Source organism: Tauraco erythrolophus, chromosome Z (assembly GCF_009769465.1).
Source record: "Tauraco erythrolophus isolate bTauEry1 chromosome Z, bTauEry1.pri, whole genome shotgun sequence".
NCBI lineage: Eukaryota > Metazoa > Chordata > Aves > Musophagiformes > Musophagidae > Tauraco > Tauraco erythrolophus.
The window spans coordinates 74,041,020-74,064,178 of NC_141496.1; the positions used below are offsets into that span (position 1 = coordinate 74,041,020).

The 23,159-nt window shown below is 39.1% G+C and overlaps 1 protein-coding gene across 3 annotated transcripts in view; it reads right to left on the reverse strand.

Moving 5' to 3' along the window:
• Positions 1-4,780: 4,780 nt before the first annotated feature.
• SECISBP2 (SECIS binding protein 2) overlaps positions 4,781-23,159 on the reverse strand; it is a 31,004-nt gene continuing 12,625 nt past the window's right edge. For all 3 annotated transcript variants that reach the window (XM_086628960.1, XM_086628959.1, XM_086628958.1), the window contains exons 9-18: positions 20,517-20,618; positions 18,087-18,185; positions 16,810-16,942; positions 13,306-13,475; positions 11,611-11,749; positions 11,042-11,171; positions 9,081-9,301; positions 8,183-8,337; positions 7,534-7,735; positions 4,781-6,739 (exon numbers count right to left, since the gene is read on the reverse strand). In XM_086628960.1, the coding sequence (XP_086485086.1) occupies positions 6,630-6,739; positions 7,534-7,735; positions 8,183-8,337; positions 9,081-9,301; positions 11,042-11,171; positions 11,611-11,749; positions 13,306-13,475; positions 16,810-16,942; positions 18,087-18,185; positions 20,517-20,618 (1,461 nt within the window). In that variant the 3' untranslated portion in view covers positions 4,781-6,629. The remainder of the gene's footprint in view (positions 6,740-7,533; positions 7,736-8,182; positions 8,338-9,080; positions 9,302-11,041; positions 11,172-11,610; positions 11,750-13,305; positions 13,476-16,809; positions 16,943-18,086; positions 18,186-20,516; positions 20,619-23,159) is intronic.

Here is a 23,159-nt window from a genome sequence, read left to right on the forward strand (position 1 = left end):
CTCATTTACAGCTTTGGCCTGAACCTAAATTACTAGTGCTAGCTCCTTTCTATCCCAGGTTTTTGGTACCCTGAATTTCAGCTGAGTGAACCTAAGAAACATTACAATCTTACGTTAAAAATCAGTAATCAACGTTAAAACCATTTATGCTTTTGAACCTAATCTTGAGGTCCTGGGCTTTTGTTTTCTGTTCAAAGACTCATCTTGTATTTTCTTACAAAATAAGCTGACTGATGTTTTTACAGGTCCAGATGACTCCTATTTTGTCTGGAAGAAGAACGGACAGAAGATGAAGGCATGCATCACTGAGCAATCTCATATGCTGTGTGATGGCAGAGTGCATGTTCTGAGTTGGGTGAAAGACTCAATATCAGAAAATACAGAATATAAATGTTCATTCATCTCAAAAGTTGGGAACAGAACATCAGAAGTGCACATCACAGTGGAAGATAAAGGTAGGCTGGTTTGGAATGTATGCCATGTTCAGCCTGACCCTGATAGGAGGAAAGCTCTGTAATTTTCACCTATAAAACGTGCATATCTGAAGATGGTAACTCTTGTTTAGTGTACTAGTATCCACTTCAGTTGTTTATGAAAAGGTTTGAGAGTCATAAAAACGCCACCTTCTACCCCCTCCCACAAAGGACTAACCTGCAAATTAGCAGTAATGATTTAGAAACGAAACCAAAACTGCTAACCAATGCACACAAATTGGAAGTCAGATGAGTACTAGCGAGATAAAAATAGGTATGCTGCCAGAACTCTACAGGGTAATGTAGAAAAATTCTTTAATGCCAAGCAAGTCAGATGGTGAAGATAAACCCCTCCACGCAGGATTTTAAAAATCAGATTATTTGTAAATGACATGTAGTGGGGTGAGGTCAGTTTCTACCTCTTGATTTGGACACTAACTGGGCAGGAGGTCAGTTAGCTGAATTCAGCAGCTGTGCAAGATCTTTGGGTACACAGAACTGACCAATGGAACTTGAGCATCATTTGCAACTAGATTTTGAGAACTCATCCAGGCCTGGAGAACATCTGAATGGTCTTTAAAAAGACAGCAGGAGCAATGAAAATGACATAGTATGAATTTTCTTGGCAGAGTGAAGAAAAAAGTGAATTATTTTTAATTAGCCGGTTAATAACAAACATTAATTTGTCAAGAAGAGCTCAATTCTTCTTTTTTTCAGTGACAGAGAAAGGCAGTACGAGTTACACAAGTTGTCTTGCCATCATTCCACTTACTTTGAAGTCAGGCTTGGAAACAGAATGAAGACCATCTCAACAAAACTACTGTAAATGTAAAACAGAGGGAGGCTTTCGCTGTGTTCTAAAAGCATTACATGCTGTTGCTAGTGTCCTGAAGGAAAACCAGAAAATACTGCATCTGTGTATGTCACTACCACAGCGTTGCACTCTGCAAGAAAATCTGGCAGACAGAATTACAACTAGAATTTTATCAAGACCCAGCAAAATAGCCCTTCTTAATTTCTCAATGGAATAAAGAATAACTATGTAACATTATTGAAAAATGGGGAAATTACAAACTGGACATAGTCACCTGTATCATGTCATTCTTCTCCCCAGGCTTGGTACGATCTAACTGGAGCATTCCTGTGCTTCTTAGATGGGTTTAAACTCTAACTTGCAGGTTGTGTTTTCTAGACCTCGAATCACAGACAGATAAAGGCACTGAACCTGTTTACTCTGGAGGCTGTAGTTTGCTGCAGAGGGCAAGAGACCTGACGGTTCGCATAGAACTTATTTCCAAATAACATGAGAGGAGGCAGAGCAAGCTGAAGGACAAGATGGTGGCTTTTGTTCCTTCTAGCCCAATCCTCCACAGGAAGTATTGCAACTGAATAGATGCCATCTTACTTTAGATATGTAATCATCCCATGTACAATTCTCAGATAGCACTGGTCAGGATGGATGGACCAAAGAGTTTGATATCTGGAGAAGTGCCATCAGTGAACATGACAAGATGATGCAAAGCTGGAGGAAAACATGGGTAAGAATTTTTGGGAAAGATATCTCCTACAGTGCTTTCTACATGATGCACCACAGTCCTCAGTTTACAAATAGCCTATGATGCTTCTGCAACCAAATGTATTTATATAACATTTGTGATTAGTGTTTCTGTAAACGTCATCATTCTCGACCCTCTCAGCCGTAAAATCTGCTTCATCTATGACACATATTACGGTTATGTCAGCTTGCTCCTTCAGTCCACTAACGAAGTGCTAATCAGTCAGTAGATCTCGTCCTGCCCAAAGTCTGTGTATACTGAACATAGTAGATTAATTTCATCGCATCTATAGACTAATTGGATTGCAGAGACTACTGGACTTCATAAATGGTACTGTTCATCAAAGCTGGCCTTCCTTAAAAAAAAAAAACAACAAACAACTCCATGCTTAGCTTTTACTGTTTTTCTCCAAGTTGGAATAAAAAGTACTTTTGATTAACTTCTGGATATGACATGTGCTTGTTGCACGTGGAACAGTTAGTACAGGCAAACTTTAAACCCCATTTTAATTTTTAAAGCAATGTTAACACATCATTCTGAACTTTTTCTTCTTCAGGAGAGCTGCAACAAGAAAAACAGCCTCTAACGGACAAATAATGAACAACAGGCTAGAAGGAAAAACGTATGCAAGTTAGAATATCCAGCCCTCTTAATATTACAGCATTTAAAGAGGTAATTATTAGTGCTAGTGCTGGCATTAAAAATGATATTCAGAAGAATCAGCTGAAGCTGGAGGTGGAAGAGGATGCCCTTACTGCACCAAAGAATAAGTTACACGCCACAAGAGAGCCCACCCACGCCATGCTGGAACTATCTCAGGTTTTCTGATGCCAGTTATTTCAGCTTAATGAAGAACAAAAGTGGTCTCAGTACGACTTGTGCTGCTCAAACAATGTAATACATGATGTGTTGCTTCTGTTTTGAGTTCATTAAGCAATTCAGTTGATTTTGGTCTTGAGGATCTTGGCATATGATTTAGAGATTAATAATAACATGTGGATCACATTTATTTAAAGGCACTTAACTGGCCCATTTGTTTTCTTTTAACGTGTTTACCCTTACAGTCTGTTCCCAGTTTGAAGTGCGTTCCTTTCTGGTGTCAGCAAGTTTATTTGTTCAAACACATTTCCTTTGGTAATAAAGTTTCTGTACCAAACAAAGAACTCCTGACTAACGCTCAAAACACAGATAGATTACAAAGCACCCAAGTTAAAGCAGACTCTTTAGTTTTTGCAAATTATTCTTCTATATTTGAGATAACTGTGGTAGCTTTAAAAGATTCTATGTTGAATGAATTCTAAGACTACAACTGCATCAAGTTCACATACTCCTAGTGAACAAATGCAGATTGAAAACTTGAAGACCTACTTACTCCACAGTGAAATTGTTTTACTGCGTTGCTGTTCAGAGTTTTGTCCTTCTGCATCTAATAAACAAAAGCCTGAAGCATAATTAAATTTTTCTGTCTTACCTTCTCAATGTTTTTCAACAATCTGGAAGCAAGACACCACCTAAGAATCACTATAGTTTCAGTCCATGGGGACAGCTGATCCTAACAATAGCAGAAAACTTCATACTTATCCTCAAATTATCCCCTAACTTGTAAGATTTAAATTAGACGATTGTTTCCTACACTGAAGAACGCATTCTCCTCACTCTGAATGATCCTTTTTTTTTTTTTTTCCCAATACCAGCTCACCTTGTAGTCAACACATGCAGGGCAAAAATTTTCATATGCAAACCGTTTTCCCTATTTTTCACATTGCCAATCAAAAATTAAAGCTGATGCAGAATTCTGACACCAATGTTTGGAGGGACTATTTTCCTCAGTGTGTTTCTCCTACGACATCTTTCATGGCTGAGGGACAACTATAAAAAGACTTTTCTTGAATTGCCCCTCCTCTATTTGTTCAGTAGATTTGGAGCAGACTTCAGATCCGTGATGCTGAGTGGGAAGGTCAGCCTTTGTAAAAATGAGGTCAGAGTTTCAGATGGGCCTAGCTCAGCCTTGTCTCTGCAGCAAAGTAGTGCAAAAAGGATTGCCGGATTTTTTGCTTAGCTCAACTTTGAAAAAACATCTATATTTTGTTTTGTTGTGGTTTTGACTGGGACAGTTAGTTTTTTCTTAGCTGCTATAAGAGCTCGGTGTTTTGGTTTTAGTATGGGATTTGTCATGACAAGAATGGCTATAGTGCACTGATGTTTAGAGTTGGTACTGAGACAGCAAGGACCTTTCAGCTTCCTGTGTTTTTGCCAGTGTGCAGGAGCACAACAGGCTGGCAGGGAACACAGCCAGGATAAGGGGTCCACAACTCCCCTTATCATTTGAACTTAGACACAGGACAGAAGGCCAAACTGGCCAATGAAGTATTCCATATTGTCCCCCACCCTGCCCAGTATATAGATGAGGGTTGACCAGAAAGAAGGGCTTTTCCTTTTCTGAGGGCTCTCTTGGAATGCTGTCTCTCTCTTGTTCTCTTTTTGGGCCTCTTGCTCGTCTCGGATCATGGTGTTGGGACTTACCTGTTTTAGGATCGTTTGCTGGGATGGGACAGGCATTGTTACTGGGTGCATCACTTGTTTGTATATATTATTATCATTATACACATAAATATTAATATATTATTATTAAAGAATTCTTATCCCAACCCACAGTTTCCTTCCCTTTTCCCCTTTAATTCTCTTCCCCATCCTGTGGGGGTGGGGGAGGGTGAGCCAGAGGCTGTGTTAGTTGCCTGCCAGCCTAAACCAAAATTAATGTACACAGCTGTGACCCCTTTTATAGTGTATTTTTTTTTTTGTACATGCTAAGAACAAGAAATAACTGCCTAAGAGTTTGAACAATCTGTAATGTTTCCAAAGTACCTTTTCATGCTCTTCTGCAGTAAGATAAAACAGAAAATATGGCCAAAAAAAAAGCTGTTAATGTGATCTTCACCAACTGGTCCCCATTCCATGCAGCAACTAGGCTGAGCAGTTTCAGAGTTCAAGCTATGTATCAAAGTGGCACAAGTATGAATAAACCACAGCTTACCTCTGGATCAAGGATATCTGCTGGCCCAAACCATTTTTCATCACTGGGATCTTTCACCCTCAATTTCCATTTAAGATCAGAAGAAAGTAGTACAAAAAGATCATCATCATAACTAGTGACCAACTGTGCACTTCAACTTAAGGCTGGGCTGACTTCCCTGACCAATATTCTTCCTCAAAACTGACATTTCAAGTATCATTAAGTAATTAAACTCTTCTGGTGGGCACTTAAATCACAACTATACTTTATATTATCCATATATTGTAACATTTTACGCAATTTACATTCTCCAAAATTGTTTGGATTTCAAAATAATTTAAAGTTTTTATATCACTTCTAATTTCACAAGGCAGCTACTTTCCAAAGTATTGCACCTCAAATGTTCAATGTGGTGAAGCACTTAGACATGCTTAAGAGATGCTAGCAATAGCACATGGCATCTATATCACCTTTCAGAACAGCTGACAGAAGCTACATGTCCATCCTCTGATTACTTTCTTTAGGTTTATCTTCTTATGTCTGCAACTTGTAAACAATGGTATTTATTACAGGACATTCCCACCAAGGTGCTCCACCACCACTATGGGCACATTTTGTTTCTTAAATTTTATTTTCTCTAAAGATACACATTTTATTTCCTCTAAGATAAAAAATTTATTATATAAGATAAAAATTTTCCCTACCTCAGATACAAACTGAGACTGATCAAAAACTCTTACATATATACACTGACACAACCCCAAACTGACAAAATAAGGAGTCTGTCGGCATAGAGAAGGTACAGATAGGCTAGCAGGCTTGCACGTTTGCTGTCCTTCAATATCCTCTAACTTCAAAGCAGGACCTATCATGAACTAGTCTCTGTAGCATCAGAAACATTATCATGGTACATTTAATCAACTTTACACAATTTCTAAACAGAGCAATTTCACTTCAGGGGTTTCAGACCTTTGCAGTCCATGCTATCTCCTGCTGTATGATCCCAGAAGAACAAAATACCACACAGAAGAGCCAACTAATTGGGAACTTTGTCATCATGGCCTTCCTTAATTAGTTTCAATCAAGCTGACTGGAGTGACATCGATGCCAGCCTGCCCACCTAAGCGGGTTCATTTAGAAGAAAAAAAAACACAAAACCACACAACTGAAAAACAGATTAAGTTCTTCAAACAACAGTTAAAATTAAACAGCAACTCCCTGCAAGCCCCAACCTTCCGGCTCATGGAATCTCTTTTGAAACAAAGTTATCCTTCTAGCAACTTCTTTTGGTATGTTGTATCACTAACAAATCAATGCTAGTCAATAAAACTATTAAAGTATGCCAAGCCAATTCAAGTGGTTCAGGGCTAAGGCAATTTGCTGTTGTCATCTGCTATAGCAACTAGCCAAATACATAGAAGCATTAGCCAATGCTTCATGTGCTCCAGTGTGTATTTTGCTTAAAGGGATTCAGAAAAGCTTTCTTACCTGACCCTCAGATATTTTTAAACTATTTCATTTTGATACCATCCTCCTAGGGGTCCAAAGAAATAAATAATTAAACCCCCAATAAACTTAGATCTGGATTTACTGATGTTCTTCCAAATCCACTATCACCGTGTCAGCAGTTGCACTCTTTTCCAGTTCCAATGCGTAAGGGTTATACTCTTCTTCAAGTTTTCTCTTCCAGATTTTAACTAGGGAATATTAGAATAAAAAAAAAAAAAACAACAAACAAACAACAAATAAGTTACTGTATAATACTTGAGGGAAAACTTAAAATGAAAAATCACACTGATTCTCTACTTCCTCCTCAAAGTAAGTGCTGAGACGAGTTGGCACATTGGCACGTACACCACGCAGCATCAAACGACACATGAAAGAATACTTTAGGAGTGGCGGGATCCATTGAGGTCCTTGTGTCCAGCCCCCTGCTCAAGTAAGGCTAACTCTGAAGGTGGGTCCAACTGTAAAAAAAACTCAGAAGTTTTCAAAACTTTCGAAGAAGTTTTAAGTTGCCTAGTATCTGTGATAACTTGTTGTCTGGTCACTGTATGAGCAGAGCTGGAGGAATGTGTTTCTAGAAAAGTGGAAGGCCTTTACAAAACGAACACCTTAGGACAGGAAGATCCACCTCAAACAGGCTTCAATACAAAACTTAAGTCCACCATAGTTAAAGAGTATGCAATTCTAACTTAGAGGATATTTAACAAATAGAAATAATAAGGAGCTCTGTTAAACCTTCTTGGATAAAGCAATGAGTACCACCTGTCATCAGTGGATTTCAGAGAGGAATTTTCTCTAAGACTTTCTCAGCAAGAGCTGACTGCAGGTTTATAAAATTAGGAGGGCGGGGGGAAATAACAGAAAAGCAGAATTTCCCCCTTTACTAACCACTAAATTGTCAGGTGTCATTATTTCAGTGAAAACGGTAGAACTGAAGAGCACTTTGAATGAAAACTGAACCAAAACTAAGCCAGTGAATACTCACTATAATTTGGTACATCCTCATCTGAGTCCTTGGAAGATGTTTTACCAGTTTCTGATACGCCATTTTTTTCATATGCAGTGGTTAGGATGCTGGGTTTGGTTTCTCTTAGTCCTCCTTGAGCTTCTTCCTCTAAAGCTGCTATCATATCTTTGTAGGCCTTTCTGGCCTCTGTTGTCAGTTGTACCATTCTATGAAAATGGTCCTATGGAAATATAAAATATTAGTACAGCTTAAATCACACAGGAAATTTTAACATCTCCATGAAAATCTGTAATGAATATTCCTTATTCAGAACATGTATGTTCATATATAAAAGTTTAGCAGCTAAGTACCTACACAGACAGAAAAAACAAACCCTTTATAAGCATTTAAAAAAACATGAATTCTCTTGAAAAAAAAATTTTCGAAAGAGATCTAGATGGAGAAGACGTCAGGAAGAGATGGCTTAACTACTTTTTTGAACAGTGCAGAGTGGCTGTACTTCTAAAACCAATTTGCCATATAAGCCACTGACAATAAAGAGTGATAAAGAGTGTAAGTGTGCAAAAGCAAAACAAACAAAACCTTAAAGCCACAGTATTTTTTTTGTCCCCTTGCAGGTGAAAAGTAAAGCTAAACCAAAAGCACGAACCCACGTGTTCCATCTTACCTGAGCCCCATCATAGCTGAAAATCCCCACCACGCTCACAGGCACTGCCTTGTTCAGGCAGCGGCCCAGGGCCTTGCGATTCAGGGCAAACACAAAGGGGATGTTCTGCTCACAGGCGCAGTCGATAATGTTGTGCAGAGTTTCATCCAGCCCACCTGGAGCAGACAAGAGAATCAGCACAGAATGACACTATTCAAGCGGATTGTAACTAAAGGTCAGTACTGTTAAATAAGACAAAGAATACCCCAAGGTGATGGCTGTGTTTTGAAATTACAGGAGTTCACAGGAGAAAATACATGGATCTCAATAATAGCGTTATATCTCCGTTTTTAAGGGAGAACTGGACATTTTTTTCCTAATTCTGAATTAGCAGTATCCTTACATTGCTACTGTTCCATATTTTGTTATATGTGTAGTATAGTCTGATCTAGTATTAAAAAAAGAAAGACCCAGCTGCTAAGAAATTATTTAGGAGTTGACAGAAAGTAATGACAGTAATTACAACAATTTTTAAACAACCTATCACTGACAACTTATTGTCAGTCTGTCGCCTAAAAGAGACTGATACAGAAGGACTTCTTGTGGTGGCACACCTGGCTTCTGCAACCTTCGTCTCTTCTCAGCTGTGCCAGTGCAATCTTTTGTGCGGCTGCACTGCAAATCAGTAACTTCACAGATCCCACTTTCAGATAACTTTCCCCAGCCCAGATGGTCTTGACTCAGTTCATGCTTCAGCTGCCCAGCAGGAAACAATCTGAACAAGGCAGGAGTCTTTATATGACTGGATTTCAAAGGTTACCCAAATAAGTTCCTCCAATAACAGTGCTGCTGCAGTATACTGAGTCTGCTTTTTCACATTTTTTTTATTAAAGAAAAAATTTTTTTTAAGCTTATTTACCCTTTGACTGAATCTTTTCACAGTTAGGAGAGATGATGACACACTTCAGTTTTTTCAGCTTCAGATGTTTCAAAACTTCTCTAAGACCCATAACAAGCCTGCGTTTTATCTTGGCCTTTACTGGGTCTTTCTGATACAAGCGATCTTGGAAACGAACCAGTTCTTTTAAGAGATCTGTCACACAACTGTCAACTTCTTTACTAAGTACCTGGCTGCAATAACTGGAAGAAATAATCAAATTTTAAAAACACTAAAATTACAAACACGTAACACACAAATATGTAATATGTAAAATATAAACAGTTTACCTTATATTCTAAGTCATTGTCTTTTTTCCTATTTCCACTTCAAACACACTTGTTATATACATGAAAACAAAAATTTACTTAGGATTTTTTCAGAGTGTCTGAGAACTTACAGGTTTTGTTACTTGTGGTATCTGGCTCCTCTATGAAACAATACTAAAAATACATACACAAACGTATGATAAAACTATGTATGTAATTTTTATACCAATAAACACATATGAGCATATGTTTTTCTATTAAAACATTGCTCTGAGGGCATTTATTTTGACCTATATAAATTGAAGTGCAATGATGAAAGTATAAAATTCTGATTTATTTCTACAAATACAAGGCTACTTATAACAAAGATGGAGATCTGGATCAAATTTCTCCTCCCCAGGTTCATATTTTTTGACTGTCATACTATTTCACTTACCAGACAACAGCCTTGTGGTGTTTATAAGAAAAGGATAAAAATAGGTGCACTTCTAGTATTTCCTGGGAAAGATCAAGGTTCCAAATTATTTACTTCCCATCTTTTACACAAAGAATTGTTCAGTAAAGAAGGGTCTCAAAGAGAAAAACTAAAGATATCTCAAGCGCACAGTCAACAGAAAGATGCCAAGTGGCAAATTCACATAAGATTATGAGAAGAGATCACAAGATCTATCCTGGATCTTAGAGGCACAATTATCTCAAAATTTTATTTAAGCTACAGGAGTTTTTATTCAGTATTTCCATTTCATTTCTCTAAGTCTCAAAGACAAGCCTACTCAAACACTGAAAACCTAATCCAAAGACACAAGATATTTTAAGCTTTGCTGAATGGTCTGCATCCTAGAATAGGTCAGACTGAGTTGCCCTGTACATATTCAGTCCAAACTGCTTTCATAAAACAGTGTTGCATAGACACAAATTAAGTTAATTTTTAATGCAATTAAAAGTTAAATTAGAGCTAACACATAGCATCAGGAAGATAAAGAATGGCTGTATCAATATTAACATTTACTACAACGTGAACTGCAAAAAGGCCAGTGGCACCTTTATGGGAGGAAAACTAAAAGTTAAAACGCTGCTTACCTAAAGTAACTGTTTTAAACTGCCATGACTGGATCTCTGATGTCTTCACTTACAGTAAAGACTATTTCTTCTTTTATAAGGAACCATGTATACACATCCATTTAAGCAAAACTAAAAGTGTTTGCACATAATAACCCATAAATCTTCCCTTTATTTCTATGCCTAGTCACCACATGAAAATGTTGTCTGGCTAGTCACATTCTTTACATTTTCCCATTTGATCTGGCAGCAGAAAACACACTAAAGCTAAGTAAGGTGTACTGCTCTTTTTCTTAAATATTAAGCTGGTACTCCATTTGTTTAAAATAAGGTAATTATACTTTAAGAGCAGCTCCTTTTCATTCCTCAGCCTCAAATGATTTCCTGATCTTTTTCTCCTTCAAGGAACATGCATTTTGAAGTGAGAATTACTACAATATACAGACTATTTATCTGGATATCTTTGTTTGTATGTCAGCTTACAGAAAAACTGAAAAAAATATCAGAACCTTCAGTCTAAACTCCCATTAGTGTTGCACAGAATGCAACTGAAGTATCTCATTTGAAAAATTGGTCATATGGTGAAAACCAGACATCGATACAATCAATACTTACTCTCTAAAATTCCTACTATGGATTTTTGGAAGATTGGAGGTTAGCTGCTTTGAAGTCATAGAACCTTCTGTAGAGTCCTTGATCCCTGTGTTCTCCAGAAACCCTTCAGCAACTTGCGTTAGAGGAACAGCTATCGTAAATAAAGATACTTCAATGAACAGACAGACCAAAAAGCATTGTGAAGGGACTAACTTGTTAAATATGTCTTGAAGACTCATTACTTCATTATTACAACAGTCTGAGGTAGTAGGGGAACAGGTCCTACATTTTTTTATTTTTAGATTTTATTATTCTACCTTTTTTTAAACAGATTGCCAGAGAGATGCAGGGACTCTCATTATGACACACAAGAAATCCAACAGGCATAGAAGTGTGGAACACTCATCAGAAGCCCAATTACTCAACTACATTGACTATTAGCTTTGGCACACTTGAAACTCTAGAGAAGCCCAAGCTGAATCTTGGAAAATTCTGAACTTGGCAGTATTTGGTACATGTTTTTGAGAGTAGTGTGCTCGCTCTTACATCTCCATCTACATACTGTATTATGCCCTTCTCTTGAACGATACCTGCTTTACTATCCTGTAGAAGCGTTTCCTCTTCAGTAATATTTTCTGCAGACTGACAAGTATTATTTTCATCTTTTGGTACTGCTGTCTGTTCTAACAGGTGTTGCTGTTTTCGTTGTTCTCTTTCTTTCAGAATAATCTAAAAAAAAAATAAATATATAAACGCAAATCAATTCAACATCACATAGCTAAAAAAACAGTTCCTCTTACAAAGTGCGTACATGTAGACCATTCATAAACAAGTTCAGCACTATCAAAGTTTACAACATTTGTTTTTTTTTTCAATTTGCACATAAAAAGAAGGAAAGATAGTCCCTAAATCTACGTAGAAAAGGAATTTTTCCTTGATTACCAGCGGAGAAAATAATTACTAGAGACCAACTACAAGGGCAGAACTGAAGTTAAAGTGACAAATTGCTTCAATGCAGAGAAGCAGCTGAAAAAGTCTCACTCTTTACCTTTCTTCTTCAGACTGTTGATTTGTAGCAAACTCAGCCAAACATTCAAGAACATACCTATATATCTATATCTATACATATTTATGTGCAGTTACACTTCCCTCGTGTTCCCGTTAAAAATCTCGAGTCAGTCTAATAGATCGCTGTCTATGAATTTGCTGGTTGAAGAAAGGAGAAGAAATTACCATGGATAGCTAAGCCATATGGTACATGGAAGGAAGGAAAGTAGGACATACCCTGGATCCAAACATGCTACCTAGGTGAAGGCAATAATCAGTTTCCTGAAACTTGTCTTCCTTCCCTGCTGTCATAGCTGCTAAGAAGCAGTTATGGTATATATGACCACTAGCTCAGTTAATCTACCCAAAATTTGTAATTAATTACATCACAGAATGTAATTGCAAAAGTAAATTTCTCCATGTGCATTTGTCAAAGAGGAACACAGAACAAAAATAAGCTCCCTACCATACCGAGAACACAGATATTACACAGACAGCATTTTTGTCTTCTTAAACCTACTCTGGAAAATTGATGGCATGAAGATAGAACAGCCAGAAGACCCAGTAATTAGCATCAGCCCTCAGAGTTTGTTTTATGTTACACGTTGTTTATATTGTACAGTTCTCTAATTCAATGAAGCAGCACAGAATGACCACTAAACTACCTTCGCTAGCTCTGTAAAAATTGTTTTAGACCGAAAAGTGACCTAGCAATGGAGTGGTATCTCAAAATACGCTGTACAGAATACATGACAAGAAGCAACATGAATGGGAAATGAGGGAAGATACGAGAGAAATTGTCAGGTGGAGCTAATGCAGGCTACTGCAGAATCAGCTGAAGCTCAGGCTTGGAAGAGCACAGAAACATCAAATACTACCTTTGTTTGAACCATTCTCTCCAGTCCTGCAAGTAAGCATCTCTTGTCCAAACCAAGTAAGATTTCTTTATATGTCCCCCTGTACCAATGACATGTGGACACTTTTTCAGTGGCACTTCTTCAGCTATCAAGTGATTTAAGTAAGAAAATATATTTGGGGGGAATTTGTATATGCTGCTTAGCAAGACTCTCCTCTTCTCTGCCCCTTCTCCACTTTTTTAAACCAAGGAAAGCTAAAATTCAATTTAGACAAGTGGATGCTGAGATGCAGATCTGCATACCAGAGGGTTTAACAGACTCAGAGTAATATTGAAGTTACATTAGCCTATATTGCACCATTTAAAGTAAAAATATAAGCACCTTTTTAAGAGGTGTTGGTCTCTTTGCTTTAGGGACTTCTCTCTGTTTCCCTTTCTTTACCAAAGGAGCACTGGAATCCAAAGGGTTATGAGGCATTTTTCCTTGGTTTAACCGGTGACTCTTTGTGGCTGTAGCAGGTTCTTTAGAAAGCAATGGTATGGCACCGCCAACTGCGATTAAAAATAAAAAAAAAATCTGCATCAGACAACTGTAACAAGTACCTAAACTAGAATCAATGTAAGTTTAATGACCGGATTAAGACTTGTATCCACATATTAGGTTTGTGTTGTGTTGCTGTTAAGAACAATGACACAGGATTGCCTGTAAATAAACAATGTTATTTCATAAAGATACTCCTCCCAAAAGACCGACATGTCCTCCACTTGTATTATACAACTAGAATCACAAGTTCTGTCCCTCAACTTTCAAAAGCAGCATCTGGCAAAACACTGCACTCGAAGCTACCTCCAACACCACACCATGTCGGCTTGGCAAACCTTCAGGAATCTCCATGTTTTATGGTAACAGCATTTCCTCCTCCACAGATTCTGTACTGCGTTAAGATAAATACTGAGTTGCAGTATTACAGATTTTAGATTTAATTGCTGTAAATAATCTGCAGCACTTACTCCTACCAGTTGTTGCACCTTAATGAAGTTGGATAAAGTTCATTTGCAGATGGGTAATGAGTAATGCAAAGCTACAGCTAATTCTTTTCTGCTTAACCAGCACAGCTCTCAGGAGATGTCCACTTTACTGGCATTTTTCAGGTAGTTTAGAGCACAGAAGCTTTAAACGATTGGCCAAGTCACTGAACTCGGACCTTCCAAACCATGACCTCACACCCTAAGAACTACTCGCTCTCTTCAATTTGTTATCAGTAGGAACTGCTGTATCCTGTGAGAGCACTTTGTCAAACTTCAGTTACCTGCAATATAAACCAGGTTACATTAGCAAGTCAATGACGAGGATGACATAAGTATCAGTGGAATGAGCTTGACACCTTTGTGCCTCAGGCAATCTCTCTCCTGAAAAACACTCAAACCTCCTGGCGGCTTGTCTTAAACCAGCTTTGTTTTATAAAGTATTTATATGCTAAGCCTCCAAAACCACATACAGTACTATTAGCATAAACAGTTTACTTCATAAAACTGCTCCGAAGCAACTTTTTTGTCTCTGTGCAACAAAAGGCAAATTGAGAACACTGCCAAGAACGTTGTGCAGTGAGTTCGCATAGGTGGCTACAAGAATTGAAGCAGTACATAAGTATACATCCCACAGACACATCACCTCTTCACTTCAAATTCACAGAGTTATCATGTTCCTGAACTTGATGGCTTTAACAATTTGTGTGATTTTTCATGACTGATGCATTTCCAAAACGTAATTTAAATTTGAATAATTACTGCTTTACTAGCTGTTCCATCCCTATGTTATTTACCAAATGAAGTAGTAAGTAAGGAATAAAGTAACTTTGTCTGCAGTCACATTCCTTGCCCTTCTTATTCACCTGCCTTCTCTTCTGGTTAAAGAGGTCAGCACAATGCCACTTCAGAGACTCAGGTTACGTTTTGGTACACACCAACTTAATGGGTGCACTGAATGTTTAAAAAAGGAGTATAAAGCTGAGGTAACATCTGACTCATACTTCCAGGATACGAACGTGACACACCAACTTCTCTTCTGCAGCTGAATCAGACACAGGCAATTTAGTATTAGAAAACAGGTATTGTGACCCAGACCTTTGTACTTCACCATCTACTCACCAATCCACGCACTGTATAATTTTACAGAAACAAAACTGGTTATTAGCACCTCTGCAGCATTGAGTTTGACTGACTCAAATGCAAAAAAGAGATCCGTTGCAAAAAATTAATTTAAAAAAAGCATCTTACAAGTTCTCTCAGTTAGTGAAGGAAAAATCTCATTGATGCTTGGTATTCTGAACTTATTTAAAAGCTCAACTGTCATATTAAACATTGTAAGATTAATTCTCTCTTGATTAGCACTTTCTGAAATAATAAAAAAAAATCTTTACTGAAATAAGGAGAGAAATTTTATCACCATTAAATTCTAACAAACATCATGCTTCTTTATGCAAAATGTAATGCAGTAACGTAACCAAGGATAAATTTTGACTTGCAATAAAAAAATACACTGAGCTATTTGTTTCTGCTTCCTAGCTATGCATCCACAAGGTCTGAAAGATTCTCCCAATCACCAAAACCTAGCATTTTGTTAACAGCAATAATTTCACAATTATGGCACAGCACAACTCATCCTTTGGCTTGGGCTGTTTGACTCTCATATAAACCCAGTGTTCGCAAAGAAGCTTCTTCACTGAAGTTGCAGCTCTAAGATTTCCACCATCACAGCAGCTTAGGAAAGCCTTGTTACTGCATAGCCCCTTCCTGCAGGTTCATATCACAACAGAAACACACGTATTTAAGACAATGTGAAAACCTCCACAAACATTTGAAATTTTTCTTTGACAAATATGCTATCACCTCTCATTTATATAAGGTATTGTCCTGGTTTTGACTGGGACAGAGTTAGTTCTTTCCTTTTTAGCTGCTAGAAGAGCTCTGTGTTTTGGATTTAGGCTGGGATTCACTATGAGAAGAATGTTGATAGCACACTGATGTTTATAGTTGGCGCTGAGACATTAAGGACCTTTCAGCTTCCAATGTTTTGCAGCAGCAATGTGTGCAAGAGCACAACGGGCTGGAGGGGAGCATGGCCAGGACAACGGGCCCACAATTGCTCTTATGATTTGAATTTAGACCCAGGATCGAGTGCTAAATTGGCCAATGAAGTATTGCACACCGTGCAACGTCATGCGCAGTATACAGATGAGGGTAGACTGGAAAGAAGGGCTTTTGCCCTTCCAAGGGCTCTTACTCTCTTGCACTCTCAGAGCGTGCTTTCTCTCCCATTCTCTTTTTGGGGTTCTCACTCATCAGGGATTGCGGTGTCAGGACTTCTCTGTTTCGAGATAATTTCCGGAGACGGGACTGGCCTTGGTCACCGAGTGGTGAGCAGTTACACCGTGCATCACTTGCTTGTGTATATGATTTTATATAAATATATATTATTCTATCATTATTACTTTTTATGTTATTAAATTGTTGTTATCTTAACCCATGGGTCTCCTTCCCTTTTCCCCTTTAATTCTCTTCCCCATACCCTGGGAATGGGGGAGGGTGAGCAAGTGGCTGTGTGGAGTTTAGTTGCCAGCTGAGCTAAACCACAAGAGGTATTATTTTACAAATCATTGTCCTGAAGACTTTTCTTCCTCTGAGTCTTCCTCCAAAAAATTCAGATTGCCATGCTCTTTAAAATTTTTTTAGAAGAACCTTCATTTTCTGTTGTATCTTGTGAACTGTGCTGCTGCCTGCATATTGAGATGATATCATTACAGATCAGAAATCAGGCTACATTTAATGTCTGAATACTTAAAATCAACTCAGGTTGAAAGAAAAGAAATTTCACTGTGACCAATACCTGAAAGCACTACAGGTTTAGAAGACTGTTTCGACTTCTCTGTTTGCTGCTTCTGCTCCAAGACTGCCAGCATGCCACCCAAATCCAACTGCACAGGGAGTTGACTCTTCTTACCACCGCTTCTGGATGTTTCCTGAACAAGTTCAGTATTAATTAGTAATGCTCTCCATTTCAAAATGCAAAGACTGTATTTTGTAAAATGTGCGCACTCTTAACATCTTCACCCATGATACTTTTGATTTTTAACTTGATTCAATGAAAGTATTTGATCTTTAAATACACATCAACTTTAATGCGAAAAATAAAAATTCTGAAACAGTTCAAGTAACTTTTGAATAGCTACCAGAATAAAGCATAAAAGTACAAAGTCTTTAATAAAAGGAGGTGCTTTATGTCAGGCTCCCACTTCGGTCAGACTGCCACCTATCTTTGAAAAAGAAAAAAGGCTTACTAGAACTGAAAGTTTTGTTAAAAGTACAGAAAAACTACTCTGTGAATCTCGCAGGCTATGTGATTGCAATACACATACATCATTATCTCCATTAAAAAGAGACCATCTGCCTTGAAGAGAAGGCAAAAATGGTGTCCCACACTTGGCATCCCATTCAATGCTTCAGAACACAAAAAGATTACAAATGCATAGTCTAGCAAAGGCTACAAAAGGGCCAACCGCGATAGCACAACATGTTACAGAAATGACTCACAGATTTTGTACTTAGTCTTATCCTGGAGGATCAATTCATTATAGCTGTTACAATAGGGTTGAGGAATACAACCTTCTCCTTCCAAGCCTAGGATCACATCTTGCATCAGAGCGATGCCAGAACCCACTTAGCAACATGGAATGACTTACTGACCTCACTGTTGCGCCATTTTCTCCTCCTTGCCCCAAGCTAAGCAGATCTCCTTGCCTCTTTGTCTTAATCTGGCAGAAACACTTTTAAGAGGTTACCAACTTCTTAAAGACAACCAGGTTGGACTGGATTTATGACACAATCAAATAAGACAGGGGAAAGAAAAACTCCTGATACCTGAAACTCACACAAAGTAATGAAAAACTAGTATTTTTCCCTAAACACTGTATGCCAAACTGGGGGGTAGCAATTACTACCACTGAGTGCCTCTAATCAAGAGGACCTTATCACTTATCTCAAAGTTTGAATGACAAAGTATGAAGACAATCGCAGATGAGCTTGTACTTAGTCTTATATTTAAATATGCTAATTTCCTTTGTCATTTTGAGTTGTAAACTTCTTTTCAAACACGAATTCATTTACCTGCATTTTCTTTCTTTCTAATAAGGAAGATGAAGCTTGCTTCCCTGACAGTCCATCCACCTTTGAAGTTCCATCCACTGTGTCTTCAGGGAGATAGATCTTTGAAATTTAAAGACAAAAGGCAACAAGGAGGAAGAGAAAATACTTAAAGACACACGGAGAAGAGTAAAGTGACTATGATATTAAATTCAAATGGAACAAAGAGTGGGATTGAGTGCACCCTCGGCAAGTTTGTGAATGACACCAAGCTAAGTAGTACAGCTGATACGCTCCAGGGAAGGGATGCCATCCAGAGGGACCCTGAGAGGCTTGAGGAGCCGGCCTGCGTGAACCTCATGAAGTTTAACAAGTGCAAGGTTTTGGACCTGGGTCGGGGCAATCCCCAATATCGTTACAGGCTCGGGGACGAAGGGATTGAGAGCAGCCTGACAGAGAAGGACTTGGGGATGGACAAAATACTGGACATGCGCAGCCAATTCTATCCTGGGCTGCGTAAAAAGAAGTGTGGCCAGTAGATTGAGGGAGGTGATTCTGTTACCCAGCAATAAAGGGGTTAAAATTTTTGTGTAAGAGTTTCATGAAGGGTTTAGTAGGCAGTAGGTGATTTACACATACCTAAAGAAACTAACTAGATGTCCACCCTTGAAGCTGCCAGGAGTGATTAGGAGGGAGACTCTTTATCAAGAACTGTCTGCCCTTGGAGGGAACATCCCAGAAACTGCATAAACTTTGTTCTCATGTTTTTCTGAGCTGTGAACATGCAGTGACTTGGGGAAAAAGGTAATTCCTGCAGGGGGAGATCGCGACCACCGACTCACGGACCACCTACCCTAAATACACCACAGACCCAAAAGAAAGGGGTGGAGGAAGAGAACTGAGCATGTAAAGTAATTTACATGTGAAGCGAGAGAAAATTAACCAACTGTTTAAGAAGATGTAAATATGTTATGAACTGTGCATGATTGTAGTGTATAACTAATTTTCTGTCCAGAAGCCAGGTGTGCACGCTAGGAGGAGAAATCCCCCGTGCACCCAGCGCTGCAATAAAGAATACCTGCTTTCTAAAACCCTAAAACGAGTCTTGGAAAGTTCAGTTTCCTTTTCAGGTATCAATTCTCTCCCTCTACTCCTCTGTCACCACACCTAGAGTCCAGTGTGCAGTTCTGGGGACCCCAGCACACGACAGACATGGATCTGTTCAGGCAGGTCCAGAGGAGGCCCACAAAAATGGTCAGAGGGCTGGAACACCTCTGCTGTGATAAAAAGCGAAGTGAGTAGGGTTGTTCAGCCTAGAGAAGAGAAGGCTCTGGGAAGACCTTATTGCGGCCTTCTAAAAGTGTAATTATCTATTGGCTGCCATACTTATGATTTCCTTCTTTTTTTCAGATTTGGAATAAAAAAATCAACAAGGCAGCTTCATCTTCAAATATTTGTTACAGAGGAGTATGAGTGGCTTAATGATTGCTACAACTTACGTGAGCTTTGAGAGGTTATACCCCACTTTCGCCTGCAAAGCTAAAAGGTTTATCTCATTTAAGGTGCAAGTCCGTATAGCACTTTCTTTGTAACAAATCCTGTTGGAGCAATTACTGTGCCTTTTGCTGCTCATTCCTCCCTGTCAATGCAATTTACTGCCTCAAACAAAGCAAACAAGGGTTCTGGTTTTCTGTGGTTTAGTTTTTGTTTGGGTTTTTTTAAAGCACCAATATCCACAGTGAAACAAAACCAAGGATAAAAAATCCTAGCAGCAAAATTAGTTTCAAAGAAACAGAAACCTGGAATTTCACCTTTCTTATTTACGTTATTTGCTTTGCAAGAGCAATCGTATCTCCAACACTTGTGACTTGTGTTTGGGAGTTATTCCCACACTGGATGAATTTCCAAATTAATCCTTGGAATTTGTTTCGCTCATGTGAGAAAAAAAAAAAAGGCAAAAAAAGCTTGGATTTACAACTGACGTTACACTCGAATTCTTACCCTTGCACAGCTTGAGAACAAAGAGTTACACTGTTCAGATGTCCTTGAAATTTGATTAGATGAACAAACAGCAAAGGCTGAACGCATTATTTTTATGAAATGCGAAATTAAACTAGAACACTACCTGTAGGAAAATAAACTATCATAAACACAATTCATCTCAACTGACTTTCAGCATCCACAACAGGTTCTATATTGGAATTAGTAGTCCAGAGTTGAGGCAGCAGTTCAGAGGCCAAAAAAGCATCTCCTTTGGAATTATATGAATCTACTGAACACAGCGAGTAGCTCTTCACTGTCCACAGAGTGCCTAAGGGGATTGCCACTGGCACAGGCCCACCTTATAAGCATCTGTATTTAGTCAAAAGAATTCTACTTTTAGTCTCATGTAAAACTTGCAGTCTTTTCCTGCTTATTGTCTTAACGTTTACATAATGTCATAAGATTACTTACTGCGGGCTGCTTTCTGACAGCAGGAGCAAACGATGATTTCTGAGATCCTAGCCTGTTTCTCCTATCAGAAGCAGCTGTCAGATCAGGAAACTCCTCAGCATCCTAAACAAATAAATCAGAAGATGATTTTATAAGAACTATCAAGTCCATATTCTCAAAACTGATTTTTCTACATTCAAACTATGTTCTGCCTGCTTACACTAATCATAATTCGTTTCATTGTGCAAAAATTCAGAAGTCAAGTGCAGTGCCACCAACTATAATCGGCACTACAACGGTGAAGTCATCTACAGCAGCTAATTCAGGGCTGAAAGAGCTTACAAGAGAAAGGCTTCCAACAGTAGCTTGTTATTGCTGTCAGCAGATACAAATGATTAGGGGTAAATGGCTCCTAAAGGAGTGTTTTTCAGACCATTTAACAGCCTTGCAAACAACTTCTCTCTTCTTCCAGTGAAGTCTCCAGCTGTGCAATTCTGCCTTAAATGTGTGAGTGGTAAAGAACAGAAAGGGCAGGCAAAGGGTAGTAACTCTTGACTACAGTATGGAAATAAACAGATAAATCACTCAAGTGATTATGTAGGCTTAGACACTGGAGTAAATTTCATTAGCAATGGATACACTACCCAGATCCGGGATCGACTAAGCCCAGGCAGGCTGAAGCTTTCTCTACACTGGTCACCACATATCCACTATCTCAATGATAATGACCCTGATCCATCAGCTTGCTTTTCATTCAGTTGCTTCTCCTCCCACTTTCTGAGAGGCCATTCTAGCGGTGACACTACACTACCCAACACGCCAACACTTCTACAGCCTGAAAGACTTCACAGAAAAAGCCCAAGCTTAGAAAGCTCTAGCAGAAGGTAAGATGCACCTCACTCGATGACCTATTTTTAAAGAAGTTTCAAAGGATGCCAAAAGACAACGAACGGCAAGAAAGGGAAAAATGTTACACAAACACACTCTTCCAGCTTACGGACATCTTGAACCGGAGATAGCACCTTCACATTTAAACAGCCCTCACTAGAATAAATTTATATTTCAGTCTGTCCAATCAGTTCTTGAATTCAAATAAATTTCTGGCATTTGCAACATCTTGTAGCAAAACGAATAATTAAAATCTAGCACTCAGTGTGATGTCACACTTCTCTATATCTGCTCTTAACTTACCATCTATAAAAACCAGAGAACATCAAACAAAAATAGAAGAAAGATCAAATAATTCCCTTTTTATTTCCTTATCAATGCTGATTCCCACTTGGCCACCTATTTTACAGACCGAGAAGTCCTAGTCCATTCAGTCTTTCCTCCTGCAGAAATTGCTTCACACCTTTGATTATTTCTGGAGCCTTTTCGTCTGTCTTTTTTAGTTCAAGTATGCATATTTTTAAAGGAGTGGGGAAAACACAAGTAAAAAAAATTCATACTATATTTAGATCGGACACGTCCTGGATTTATGTATCGTCATAATCCATTTTCTTTTCTATTTTCCTAGTAATTCCCAGCAGTTTTTGCATGTTTGACCAGTACTACCAGCACTGACCTGATTACCAATAACAGCTTCAATTTTTTTTCCCCTCAGGTAAAATACTAAGCTGAGAGCCTATCACTGGGTATGGAAAACAGGATTACTTTTTCCCTAATGCATCCATTCATGCTCATTAACAGTGTCTATAAAAGAGTGACTTTTATAAAACTAGTAAGCAATCTGATACATTGCTCTTGTGAGCTGCTGCACAGAGCAGAACCTTCTTAAAACTTGAGTGCCCAGAAGTTCCATGTGTATGATCTTTTCGTGCTCTTCTATTCCAAGAGCATCATACAAGCATCTCACCTGTTTTTCAAACTGAAGAGCATGCAAGCACTCCCAGTAAACCATGAGGGTCTGAAAGCTGTCCCTCACTGCCAGAACAGGTGCTGCATCCACACCACAGATTTCAGTGCAATGCATGTGTCCTGTTTCAAGATTCTGTGCCTTCTTTTCCCATTTTTGTCTTCAATAGTCCCATTACCTTCTTACTATTTTCCATGACTCCTGCCATTCCCTTCTGTTTAGATGGTAAGTCATTCGCAGGTCAGACATCGTATGGCAGCAATAGTAAAAATGTTCTCATGAGGGAAAGAACCTGCAGATCTTTGCTTGCAACCATAATTCTCTAACAAAGAGGTCTGTTGTGATAGTTTGATGTGGGGGGGGGTGTTCTGGTGGCAGGGGAGGGGATTTGCTCCCTGTGCCACCAGACCTGAGTCCCATCCCCCCCGGGGGAGGTTGAGCCAAGGCGGCGCCTCTGCGAATTGCCCTATTTAAGTTGGGACAAAGGGGCGGGAAAGGGCTTTTTGGCTCAGGAGCGAGGAGAGAGCAGGAGGGCGCTGCCCTCGCTCCCGGCTCCCGGCCGAGCGGCCGCTCGGGCCCGGGCCGGCGCCATGTGCTCAAGATGGCGCCGGGGAGCCGCATGGGGGACTCGGTAAGCGCCCCGCTCCCGGGGTGCCCGCCGGGCCGAGCTCCCCAGAGAGGATTAATATCTAAGAGAAGACAACCACAACGACCGGGTCAGCAAAGATGGAGCAGGAGGAGGTGTACTGGAGCTGAGGCTTCCCTTGCAAATCGGTGTGAGATGGCAGGCGGCCCCCCTGCAGCCAGGG